Source organism: Pelobates fuscus, chromosome 4 (assembly GCF_036172605.1).
Source record: "Pelobates fuscus isolate aPelFus1 chromosome 4, aPelFus1.pri, whole genome shotgun sequence".
In the NCBI taxonomy this organism is placed as follows: Eukaryota; Metazoa; Chordata; class Amphibia; order Anura; family Pelobatidae; genus Pelobates; species Pelobates fuscus.
In genome coordinates, this window is record NC_086320.1 from 11,217,231 (window position 1) to 11,231,620 (window position 14,390).

Below are 14,390 nucleotides of genomic sequence, written 5' to 3' on the forward strand. Positions count from 1 at the left end.
CACCTGCGATATATCTCCACACAATCACACCTGCGATATATCTCCACACAATCACACCTGCGATATATCTCCACACAATCACACCTGCGATATATCTCCGCACAATCACACCTGCGATATATCTCTGCACAATCACACCTGCGCTATATCTCCACACAATCACACCTGCGATATATCTCCACACAATCACACCTGTGAAATATCTCCACACAATCAAATCTGCGATATATCTCCACACAATCAAACCTGCGATATATCTCCACACAATCACACCTGCGATATATCTCCACACAATCACACCTGCGATATATCTCCACACAATCACACCTGCGATATATCTCCACACAATCACAACACAGAAATATGTCCACACAGACACACTACCACCAGGTAGGAAACAAGCAATACACATATTAAATTAAGAGAGCATTACTGATTCTGGTAGAATCCCCTCCTGATTATCATGGGCAGCTTTACACTCAGACTGCACCTGTTTCGCGGAGGCACTTACCTGGATCTGTATCGTAATGGGTTCAATGATTTTAAGGCTGTTTTTATCAAAGGGGTCAAACAGCTCGTCCCTCATAATATCCGGCTGGAGGACGTACCCACTCTGTCCACCAAGCATGAACAGGGATTGGTTCAGCTGCATCGGTTTGTCTGGAAGAGAGTAAACAGTCAGCATAAAACAAACACACATTACCCAGCCTATAGCTAATTACCCCATACATACAGCATTGCCCAGCCTATAGCTAATTACCCCATACATACAGCATTGCCCAGCCTATAGCTAATAGTCCATAGATACAGCATTGCCCAGCCTATAGCTAATTACCCCATACATAGGGCATTGCCCAGCCTATAGCTAATTACCCCATACATACAGCATTGCCCAGCCTATAGCTAATTACCACATACATACAGCATTACCCAGCCTATAGCTAATTACCACATACATACAGCATTGCCCAGCCTATAGCTAATTACCCCATACATACAGCATTGCCCAGCCTATAGCTAATTACCCCATACATACAGCATTACCCAGCCTATAGCTAATTACCACATACATACAGCATTGCCCAGCCTATAGCTAATTACGCCATACATACAGCATTGCCCAGCCTATAGTTAATTACCCCATACATACAGCATTACCCAGCCTATAGCTAATTACCACATACATACAGCATTGCCCAGCCTATAGCTAATTACCCCATACATACAGCATTGCCCAGCCTATAGCTAATTACCCCATACATACAGCATTGCCCAGCCTATAGCTAATTACCCCATACATACAGCATTACCCAGCCTATAGCTAATTACCCCATACATACAGCAATACCAGCCCATAGCTAATAGTCCAAACATACAGCATTACCCAGCCTACAGCTAATTACCCCATACATACAGCAATACCCAGCCCATAGCTAATAGTCCAAACATACAGCATTACCCAGCCTACAGCTAATTACCCCATACATACAGCATTACCCAGCCCATAGCTAATTACCCCATATGTACAGCATTACCAAGCCTATAGCTAATTACCCCATATGTACAGCATTACCAAGCCTATAGCTAATTACCCCATACATACAGCATTACCCAGCCCATAGCTAATTACCCCATATGTACAGCATCACCAAGCCTATAGCTAATTACCACATATGTACAGCATTACCAAGCCTATAGCTAATTACCCCATACGTACAGCATTGCCCAGCCTATAGCTAATGGTCCATACATACAGCATTGCCCAGCCTATAGCTAATAGTCCATAGATGCAGCATTGCCCAGCCTATATCCAATAGTCCATACATACAGCATTGCCCAGCCTATAGCTAATAGTCCAAACATACAGCATTGCCCAGCCTATAGCTAATTACCCCATACATACAGCATTGCCCAGCCTATAGCTAATTACCCCATACATACAGCATTGCCCAGCCCATAGCTAATAGTCCAAACATACAGCATTGCCCAGCCTATAGCTAATTACCCCATACATACAGCATTGCCCAGCCTATAACTAATAGTCCAAACATACAGCATTGCCCAGCCTATAGCTAATTACCCCATACATACAGCATTACCCAGCCCATAGCTAATTACCCCATATGTACAGCATTACCAAGCCTATAGCTAATAGTCCATACATACAGCATTACCCAGCCCATAGCTAATTACCCCATACATACAGCATTACCCAGCCCATAGCTAATTACCCCATATGTACAGCATTACCAAGCCTATAGCTAATTACCCCATACATACAGCATTACCCAGCCTATAGCTAATAGTCCATAGATACAGCATTACCCAGCCTATAGCTAATTACCACATACATCCAGCATTGCCCAGCCTATAGCTAATAGTCCATACATACAGCATTGCCCAGCCTATAGCTAATAGTCCATACATACAGCATTGCCCAGCCTATAGCTAATAGTCCATACATACAGCATTGCCCAGCCTATAGCTAATAGTCCATACATACAGCATTGCCCAGCCTATAGCTAATAGTCCATACATACAGCATTGCCCAGCCTATAGCTAATAGGCCATACATACATCATTGCCCAGCCTATAGCTAATTACCCTATACATACAGCATTGCCCAGCCTATAGCTAATAGTCCATACATGCAGCATTACCCAGCCCATAGCTAATTACCCCATATGTACAGCATTACCAAGCCTATAGCTAATTACCCCATACATACAGCATTGCCCAGCCTATAGCTAATTACCCCATACATACAGCATTGCCCAGCCTATAGCTAATAGTCCAAACATACAGCATTGCCCAGCCTATAGCTAATAGTCCATACATACAGCATTACCCAGCCCATAGCTAATTACCCCATATGTACAGCATTACCAAGCCTATAGCTAATTACCCCATACATACAGCATTGCCCAGCCTATAGCTAATTACCCCATACATACAGCATTGCCCAGCCTATAGCTAATAGTCCAAACATACAGCATTGCCCAGCCTATAGCTAATAGTCCATACATACAGCATTACCCAGCCCATAGCTAATTACCCCATATGTACAGCATTACCAAGCCTATAGCTAATTACCCCATACATACAGCATTGCCCAGCATATAGCTAATAGTTCAAACATACAGCATTGCCCAGCCTATAGCTAATTACCCCATACATACAGCATTGCCCAGCCCATAGCTAATAGTCCAAACATACAGCATTGCCCAGCCTACAGCTAATTACCCCATATGTACAGCATTACCAAGCCTATAGCTAATTACCCCATACATACAGCATTGCCCAGCCTATAGCTAATAGGCCATACATACAGCATTGCCCAGCCTATAGCTAATAGTCCATACATACAGCATTACCCAGCCTATAGCTAATAGTCCATAGATACAGCATTACCCAGCCTATAGCTAATTACCACATACATCCAGCATTGCCCAGCCTATAGCTAATAGTCCATACATACAGCATTGCCCAGCCTATAGCTAATAGTCCATACATACAGCATTGCCCAGCCTATAGCTAATAGGCCATACATACATCATTGCCCAGCCTATAGCTAATTACCCTATACATACAGAATTACCCAGCCTATAGCTAATAGTCCATACATGCAGCATTACCCAGCCCATTGCTAATTACCCCATATGTACAGCATTACCAAGCCTATAGCTAATTACCCCATACATACAGCATTGCCCAGCCTATAGCTAATAGTCCATAGATACAGCATTACCCAGCCTATAGCCAAGAGTCCATACATACAGCAGTACCCAGCCCATAGCTAATAGTCCATACATACAGCATTAACCAGCCTATAGCTAATTACCCCATACATACAGAATTACACATCCTATAGCTAATTACCCCATACATACAGCATTACCCAGCCTATAGCTAATAGTCCATACATACAGCATTACCCAGCCTATAGCTAATAGTCCATACATATATAATTACCCAGCCTATAGCTAATAGTCCATAGATACAGCATAACCCAGCCTATAGCTAATAGTCCATACATACAGCAATACCCTGCCTATAACTAATAGTCCATACATACAGCATTACCCAGCCCATAGCCAATAGTCCATACATACAGCATTACCCAGCCTATAGCTAATAGTCCATACATGCAGCATTACCCAGCCTGTAGCTAATTACCCCATATGTACAGCATTACCAAGCCTATAGCTAATTACCCCATACATACAGCATTGCCCAGCCTATAGCCAAGAGTCCATACATACAGCATTACCCAGCCTACAGCTAATTACCCCATACATACAGAATTACACATCCTATAGCTAATTACCCCATATGTACAGAATTACCCAGCCTATAGCTAATTACCCCATACATACAGCATTGCCCAGCCTATAGCTAATTACCCCATATATACAGCAATACCCAGCCTATAGCTAATAGTCCATACATACAGCATTACACAGCCTATAGCTAATAGTCCATACATACAGCATTACCCAGCCTATAGCTAATAGTCCATACATACAGCATTACCCAGCCCATAGCTAATAGTCCATACATACAGCATTACCCAGCCTATAGCTTATTACCCCATACATACAGTATTACCCAGCCTATAGCTAATAGTCCATACATACAGCATTACCCAGCCTATAGCTTATTACCCCATACATACAGTATTACCCAGCCTATAGCTAATAGTCCATACATACAGCATTACCCAGCCTATAGCTAATTACCCCATACATACAGCATTACCCAGCCTATAGCTAATTACCACATACATACAGCATTGCCCAGCCTATAGCTAATTACCCCATACATACAGCATACAGATGATTACTCTACATATATTGCATTATCCGGCCTGGTGGCTGCTAATTGGCGTAATTCATTAAGCTAGATTGTTACCTGGGGTCTGGAAGTTTAAAGCCACCAGTTGGCTGCCACAGATCCACATGGGCAGTGGGTCGTAGTTGGAAGAGTCCAGTCGCTGACCCTTGGGGTAGACTCGGCTCAGCTGACGCCGATTATACTGAAGGAATTTCTTGCCCTTGCTGCGGTTGGCGTACTTTTCTGCCTTGGTCTCAGGGAATGAGGACATGTCTCGGTAGCAAGCCTTTTCTGTGCCAATCTCTGCAAGAGGAAGGGTGCCACAAAGTGGTTTGGATGTCAGTCCTCTCTTCTGCAAAGCTTCAGACATCATGACACTTTAAACGCTCTAGCTTATTGCTCCTTCACAGCCTCAGATTGCAGTTATAGGTCAGAATCAGCCACAGCGTGTTTGGTCTTGACTAAAATACACTTTCCACCGGGTTATTGTTAAGAAACTAAGTTATAGGAGACTCTCCCGGCTGGGGTCACACTCTCCTTGAATTCGCTATATCAATACTCGAATGGCACAGCGTGGCACTCAGTTATAGGAGACTCTCCCGGCTGGGCTCACACTGTTTTTTAATTCGCTATATCAATACTCGAATGGCACAGCGTGGCATTGAGTTATAGGAGACTCTCCCGGCTGGGCTCACACTCTGTTTTAATTCGCTATATCAATACTCGAATGGCACAGCATGGCATTGAGTTATAGGAGACTGCCCCGGCTGGGCTCACACTCTGTTTTAATTCGCTATATCAATACTCGAATGGCACAGCATGGCATTGAGTTATAGGAGACTGCCCCGGCTGGGCTCACACTCTGTTTTAATTCGCTATATCAATACTCGAATGGCACAGCGTGGCACTGAGTTATAGGAGACTGCCCCGGCTGGGCTCACACTCTCCTTTAATTCGCTATATCAATACTCGAATGGCACAACGTGGCACTGAGTTATAGGAGACTGCCCCGGCTGGGGTCACACTCTCCTTGAATTCGCTACATCAATACTCGAATGGCACAGCGTGGCACTGAGTTATAGGAGACTGCCCCGGCTGGGCTCACACTCTGTTTTAATTCGCTATATCAATACTCGAATGGCACAGCATGGCACTGAGTTTTAGGAGACTCTGCCGGCTGGGCTCACACTCTCCTTGAATTCGCTACATCAATACTCGAATGGCACAGCGTGGCACTGAGTTATAGGAGACTGCCCCGGCTGGGCTCACACTCTGTTTTAATTAGCTATATCAATACTCGAATGGCACAGCGTGGCATTGAGTTTTAGGAGACTCTCCCGGCTGGGCTCACACTCTCCTTTAATCCGCTATATCAATACTCGAATGGCACAGCGTGGCATTGAGTTATAGGAGACTGCCCCGGCTGGGCTCACACTCTGTTTTAATTCGCTATATCAATACTCGAATGGCACAGCATGGCATTGAGTTATAGGAGACTGCCCCGGCTGGGCTCACACTCTCCTTTAATCCGCTATATCAATACTCGAATGGCACAGCGTGGCATTGAGTTATAGGAGACTGCCTCGGCTGGGCTCACACTCTCCTTTAATCCGCTATATCTATACTTGAATGGCACAGTGTGGCACTGAGTTATAGGAGACTCTCCCGGCTGGGCTCACACTCTCCTTTAATCCGCTATATCAATACTCGAATGGCACAGCGTGGCATTGAGTTATAGGAGACTCTCCCGGCTGGGCTCACACTCTCCTTTAATCCGCTATATCTATACTTGAATGGCACAGCGTGGCACTGAGTTATAGGAGACTCTCCCGGCTGGGCTCACACTCTCCTTTAATCCGCTATATCAATACTCGAATGGCACAGCGTGGCATTGAGTTATAGGAGACTCTCCCGGCTGGGCTCACACTCTCCTTTAATCCGCTATATCAATACTCGAATGGCACAGCGTGGCATTGAGTTATAGGAGACTGCCCCGGCTGGGCTCACACTCTGTTTTAATTCGCTATATCAATACTCGAATGGCACAGCGTGGCATTGAGTTATAGGAGACTCTCCCGGCTGGGCTCACACTCTCCTTTAATCCGCTATATCAATACTCGAATGGCACAGCGTGGCATTGAGTTATAGGAGACTGCCCCGGCTGGGCTCACACTCTGTTTTAATTCGTTATATCAATACTCGAATGGCACAGCGTGGCATTGAGTTATAGGAGACTGCCCCGGCTGGGCTCACACTCTCCTTTAATCCGCTATATCTATACTTGAATGGCACAGCGTGGCACTGAGTTATACACAGACTTTACTCTCCGTCGAAGGTTAAGAATTACACTCACGGCACCCTCTAATATTTGAGACGTTAAGGATTACACTTAACACTGTCTGGCACTTGAGAGGTTACTTATTAGAGTATTTACATCTGATGGGAGACGGATAACACAGCAAGCGATCAGAGAATTAGTTACAATACATACTTTCTTCATCGAAGGGTACAGGGCGACAGTACACCACCAGCTCCGACAGCTCCAGAGCAATTTTCTTCCTCCGTTCCATGATTTTACCTTCCTGCATCTGTGGAGACAGAACACTCACTGAATAAACTTTACTTAAATAAACTGAACAAAGAATATCAGAATAAACATGAATGGAACTGGATTACAATACACGTTGCTGTGTAAATCTGTTAATTCCATATTATTCCATAAAGTCAGTCCTGTGTCTCCCACATCCATAGATTGTATAGAGTAACATACACTGTGTAAATATCAGTCTATGCTTATTGCAACACTGGAGAAAGAGACTCAATGTCTACTAGGGACATCTAGGAAAAATAACAGTGTGTCTCATAGACAGTATAACAGTATTGTAGAATGAACATAAGCTCCCCCTAGTGGCACACATGGAGAATGAATATCAGAGCCCCCTAGTGGCACACATGGAGAATGAATATCAGCGCCCCCTAGTGGCACACATGGAGAATGAATATCAGAGCCCCCCAGTGGCACACATGGAGAATGAATATCAGAGCCCCCTAGTGGCAGACATGGAGAATGAATATCAGAGCCCCCTAGTGGCACACATGGAGAATAAATATCAGTGCCCCCTAGTGGCACACATGGAGAATGAATATCAGAGCCCCCTAGTAAAAGACATGGAGAATGAATATCAGTGCCCCCTAGAGGCACACATGGAGAATGAATATCAGTGCCCCCTAGTGGCGCACATGGAGAATGAATATCAGCTTCCCCTAGTGGCACACATGGAGAATGAATATCAGCGCCCCCTAGTGGCACACATGGAGAATGAATATCAGAGCCCCCTAGTGGCACACATGGAGAATGAATATCAGCGCCCCCTAGTGGCACACATGGAGAATGAATATCAGAGCCCCCAGTGGCAGACATGGAGAATGAATATTAGAGCCCCCTAGTAGCACACATGGAGAATGAATATTAGAGCCCCCTAGTAGCACACATGGAGAATGAATATTAGAGCCCCCTAGTAGCACACATGGAGAATGAATATCAGAGCCCCCTAGTGGCACACATGGAGAATGAATATCAGCGCCCCCTAGTGGCACACATGGAGAATGAATATCAGCGCCCCCTAGTGGCAGACATGGAGAATGAATATTAGAGCCCCCTAGTAGCACACATGGAGAATGAATATTAGAGCCCCCTAGTAGCACACATGGAGAATGAATATTAGAGCCCCCTAGTAGCACACATGGAGAATGAATATCAGAGCCCCCTAGTGGCACACATGGAGAATGAATATCAGCGCCCCCTAGTGGCAGACATGGAGAATGAATATCAGCGCCCCCTAGTAGCACACATGAAGAATTAATATCAGAGCCCCCTAGTGGCACACATGGAGAATGAATATCAGCGCCCCCTAGTGGCACACATGGAAAATGAATATCAGCGCCCCCTAGTGGCAGACATGGAGAATGAATATCAGAGCCCCCTAGTGGCACACATGGAGAATGAATATCAGCGCCCCCTAGTGGCACACATGGAGAATGAATATCAGCGCCCCCTAGTGGCACACATGGAAAATGAATATCAGCGCCCCCTAGTGGCAGACATGGAGAATGAATATCAGAGCCCCCTTGTGGCACACATGGAGAATGAATATCAGCTTCCCCTAGTGGCACACATGGAGAATGAATATCAGAGCCCCCTAGTGGCACACATGGAGAATGAATATCAGCGCCCCCTAGTGGCAGACATGGAGAATGAATATCAGAGCCCCCTAGTAGCACACATGAAGAATTAATATCAGAGCCCCCTAGTGGCACACATGGAGAATGAATATCAGCGCCCCCTAGTGGCACACATGGAAAATGAATATCAGCGCCCCCTAGTGGCAGACATGGAGAATGAATATCAGAGCCCCCTAGTGGCACACATGGAGAATGAATATCAGCGCCCCCTAGTGGCACACATGGAGAATGAATATCAGCGCCCCCTAGTGGCACACATGGAAAATGAATATCAGCGCCCCCTAGTGGCAGACATGGAGAATGAATATCAGAGCCCCCTTGTGGCACACATGGAGAATGAATATCAGAGCCCCCTAGTGGCACACATGGAGAATGAATATCAGAGCCCCCAGTGGCACACATGGAGAATGAATATCAGAGCCCCCTAGTGGCACACATGGAGAATGAATATCAGCGCCCCCTAGTGGCAGACATGGAGAATGAATATCAGCGCCCCCTAGTGGCAGACATGGAGAATGAATATCAGAGCCCCCTAGTGGCACACATGGAGAATGAATATCAGCGCCCCCTAGTGGCACACATGGAGAATGAATATCAGCGCCCCCTAGTGGCACACATGGAAAATGAATATCAGCTTCCCCTAGTGGCAGACATGGAGAATGAATATCAGAGCCCCCTAGTGGCACACATGGAGAATGAATATCAGAGCCCCCAGTGGCACACATGGAGAATGAATATCAGAGCCCCCTAGTGGCACACATGGAGAATGAATATCAGAGCCCCCTAGTGGCACACATGGAAAATGAATATCAGCGCCCCCTAGTGGCAGACATGGAGAATGAATATCAGAGCCCCCTTGTGGCACACATGGAGAATGAATATCAGAGCCCCCTAGTGGCACACATGGAGAATGAATATCAGCGCCCCCTAGTGGCACACATGGAGAATGAATATCAGCTTCCCCTAGTGGCAGACATGGAGAATGAATATTAGAGCCCCCTAGTAGCACACATGGAGAATGAATATCAGAGCCCCCAGTGGCACACATGGAGAATGAATATCAGAGCCCCCTAGTGGCACACATGGAGAATGAATATCAGAGCCCCCAGTGGCACACATGGAGAATGAATATCAGAGCCCCCTAGTAGCACACATGGAGAATGAATATCAGAGCCCCCTAGTGGCACACATGGAGAATGAATATCAGAGCCCCCTAGTGGCACACGTGGAGAATGAATATCAGAGCCCCCAGTGGCACACATGGAGAATGAATATCAGAGCCCCCAGTGGCACACATGGAGAATTAATATCAGAGCCCCCTAGTAGCACACATGGAGAATGAATATCAGAGCCCCCAGTGGCACACATGGAGAATGAATATCAGAGCCCCCAGTGGCACACATGGAGAATGAATATCAGAGCCCCCAGTGGCACACATGGAGAATGAATATCAGAGCCCCCTAGTGGCACACATGGAGAATGAATATCAGCGCCCCCTAGTGGCACACATGGAGAATGAATATCAGCGCCCCCTAGTGGCACACATGGAAAATGAATATCAGCTTCCCCTAGTGGCACACATGGAGAATGAATATGAGAGCCCCCTAGTGGCACACATGGAGAATGAATATCAGAGCCCCCTAATGGCACACATGGAGAATGAATATCAGCTTCCCCTAGTGGCAGACATGGAGAATGAATATCAGAGCCCCCAGTGGCACACATGGAGAATGAATATCAGAGCCCCCAGTGGCACACATGGAGAATGAATATCAGAGCCCCCTAGTAGCACACATGGAGAATGAATATCAGAGCCCCCAGTGGCACACATGGAGAATGAATATCAGAGCCCCCTAGTGGCACACATGGAGAATGAATATCAGCGCCCCCTAGTGGCACACATGGAGAATGAATATCAGCGCCCCCTAGTGGCACACATGGAAAATGAATATCAGCTTCCCCTAGTGGCACACATGGAGAATGAATATGAGAGCCCCCTAGTGGCACACATGGAGAATGAATATCAGAGCCCCCTAATGGCACACATGGAGAATGAATATCAGCTTCCCCTAGTGGCAGACATGGAGAATGAATATCAGAGCCCCCTAGTGGCACACATGGAGAATGAATATCAGAGCCCCCTAGTGGCACACATGGAGAATGAATATCAGAGCCCCCAGTGGCACACATGGAGAATGAATATCAGCGCCCCCTAGTGGCACACATGGAGAATGAATATCAGAGCCCCCTAGTGGCACACATGGAGAATGAATATCAGTAGTGATGCTGGTGCAGTCTGTGTAAACATTGATGAGCTCACCCTGGCGTCTGCGTTCTGCGTGGCCTCCCTGATCTTTGAAATCCAGTCATTGAGCTCCTCTAGCGTGTCAGCTGCCACATCCAGCGCCTGTGACGGGTGGGACATCTGCTGGGAGTGGATGGTGAAAACGTAGGGTCTGGAGCTTCTTCCTTCCTTAGAAAGGACTGGCAGAAGTATTGACAGGGCTAAATATCTTCAGTATGATATGAATCACAATGTACAGACAGCACAATCACCATAACCACTACAACATATTGTAATACATATAAAGTACCATCACCAGGACAACACATTGTAACAGATCCCCAGTACTGACATCGTAACCAGCATATCGGCCGCAATGTATTGTAATAGATACAATAGACACTCCAATCAGTCTTAGTGTCGCAATCTAGATCACTGTGTATCCCTGGACACGTACGATAAATTGGACAAAACGTTGAAAGTGAAGGCTCTCTGGGATCTGTCCAACGCACTTTAATCAATTTATAAATAATCTTGAAATATCAAAATTCTGGGTCAGTGTTTGCGTGGGACAAATTAGGATGAGTAAATATCGTCTGAGGATGATATTACTTTCAGAGATTTGGATGAATTCATGGACAAAGCATGCAAGTGACTAAGCAGATTCTAAATAGATAAAGGCAAATTAAGGGATAAGCAAATTATACCTTAAATGGGGTTAAGTGGAAAGAACACTCCAAAAAAAATTAAATTAAAAAATCACTGTTTAGTAGATATGCCCCAAATAAAACGAATGCATTTAATTTTTTTTTTACTGCCGTTATACCTAAAAAAAAGCTGTAGATCTCTTGTCTGCAGCCTTAACAAGTCCTCCCCTTCTAGCCCCGCCCAGACTTTCTGTGACTGTCCAATCACAGACTCCCCAATGCAGCTTAACAAGAAGTATTTTGCAAAGGAGGTGCTCTGGGCAATTACTGCCTCCTGAATTTGAGCTAACCAAACCAGGAAGCCACAGGACAGGTTATCTGATTGACAGTCAGTGGGTTGTAACAAGGTTAATCTATAAAAGTAAGACAACAATATATAGATATATACACAAATATAATCTGAAGTTAAATCCACAACTAAAATATACTGAACTGGTATGTACGAGCCCTGGGAGCGAGCTCGGTTTTGGATACTATATATTTCTAGACTCACCCACGTGGCAGGAAGGAACATCAATAAATCCTTTCAGAAAGTTCCCCAGGGGGCTATTCTCTGCCGACTGGCCAAAAAATAACGACTGGATTGAGAAACAGAGAAAATGGGAATCCGTTCATGAATAAGAGACGGAATCATTTCAAACACACTTTTATACTATATATATTACGGTATATTATATTATATTATATTATATTATGGTTCATCTGGATCCATTTTACTGACTTGGAGCATTCCTTTGAAGGGTTATTTATAAAAATGAGAATTGTTGGGATTCCAAGTTAAATTTAAGACTACAATAGCAGAGCTGGAAGTATACCTGACCTTTCCAGATTGATTATTGTGGCCTTAAACTTGAAATGCAATTTAAATCCCCACCAATTCTCCCATTTGTAAATAACCCTGTTGGGATTGGTAGAATTTGAGCAAATGATTGATATTGATAGCAATTACCCACCCTTACCCCCTTCTATTGTCACTCACAGCCTCATCCTGATCTGGCGTCATAATGCTGTTAACCTCCTCCACGTAATTTGCAGGAAACCAAAGTTGCTTCTTACCCCCGTAGTCGCCTCGCCACCTAAAGTAGGGTCATATATAATAACATGGATTGTATGGTTAGATGGCATATTAGGGCCACATTGGACCATTCGCAGCTGTCGCCAATACAAGTTACACACAATTATAAAATGTTAGGATACTGGGGGAGTCGATGTGTATGTACGAGTAGAGATTCTGCTCACGTTTGTCTGCAGAATGATAATCCACACCACGGGAGCTCAGATTTTGGTAGTTTTTGTTTTTCAGTATCTCCGTTTGCCCTGACTTACTTGTTTATCCATTTATTCGTCTGATCTTCCCTGATCATACCTGGATTTAGACCTGTGCTGCGTACCCAATTATTGCCCCTTTTCCACCAAGCTTGTTACCTAACCTGTAGCTTTATTTAATAGTTTTCCCCCTATTGCTGCTACTCACCGATACTTTGTACTGCTGACCAGTTTAACGCTTTCTGAATTTGTAACGTTTCTGCAATGAGTGTGTAATCACCTACACAGCAGCCTCTGGCCGGCAAACATGGAGGAACGGCGAGTGTAAGAATCCAGTATTTTTTCCTTAGCTTTACACATAGCTCTCCACAATGACTGTAGACTCGTTTTGTTACAAATAATTCAGAGTCGCCTATTTCAATGAAAGTCTGTGGCCTTTTTCACAGAGTACTTTTTGTCCTGAATATTTTTCGGCCCGCCCTGGTGCACTAACATCACTAGCGCTTAGAATTTATTATTAAGGAAGGGAGAACTTTGACTAATTGCCTGAATACATTTCCCATTGTTATAATAGGCCTGACACACAACATCTATCCATAGGCCATCACGGCTCATACACACACCGAGAGAATATAGACTGAACGGGACCTCACCAGCCTCCATCTTGTTTGTCCACGTTGTGAATAATGGCTTGTTTGCAGAACGACAATTCATCCTCACGCTGGGCCTTGTAGTCGTATAAGGCCTTCACCATACTCTGGGGACACAGGGAGAGGTTATGCTCTAAATCACATCATATCTGCTCTATATAAGATACTTATCTATAAAGACCCCTCTGCAAGTTTCCCCAGGAATCCTAACCCCATCCTGTCTTTTTTTTCTACACAGGACCTGGTTGGACTGCCCCAGCCATACCCGGTCACTGACAGGTTAGTGAGGATACGCATGTGTGGGACATCATGCTCGTCAATCGCTTGTTTTATTTCAGCCACCACATTTTCAATAACCCATCACTACCAAAAATGTGTTTACTTTCATTGAAATCACCAGTCTCACTT

At 45.0% G+C, this 14,390-nt stretch overlaps 1 protein-coding gene across 1 annotated transcript in view; it reads right to left on the bottom strand.

Annotated features, from left to right (window-relative positions):
• The window catches only part of LOC134608272 (1-phosphatidylinositol 4,5-bisphosphate phosphodiesterase gamma-1-like), a 170,475-nt gene that overhangs the window by 8,593 nt on the left and 147,492 nt on the right, over positions 1 to 14,390 (bottom strand). Inside the window, exons 21-27 of the mRNA XM_063450967.1 lie at positions 13,986 to 14,089; positions 13,046 to 13,142; positions 12,560 to 12,644; positions 11,396 to 11,559; positions 7,325 to 7,421; positions 4,912 to 5,136; positions 512 to 660 (exon numbers count right to left, since the gene is read on the bottom strand). Of these exons, the coding sequence (XP_063307037.1) occupies positions 512 to 660; positions 4,912 to 5,136; positions 7,325 to 7,421; positions 11,396 to 11,559; positions 12,560 to 12,644; positions 13,046 to 13,142; positions 13,986 to 14,089 (921 nt within the window). The remainder of the gene's footprint in view (positions 1 to 511; positions 661 to 4,911; positions 5,137 to 7,324; positions 7,422 to 11,395; positions 11,560 to 12,559; positions 12,645 to 13,045; positions 13,143 to 13,985; positions 14,090 to 14,390) is intronic.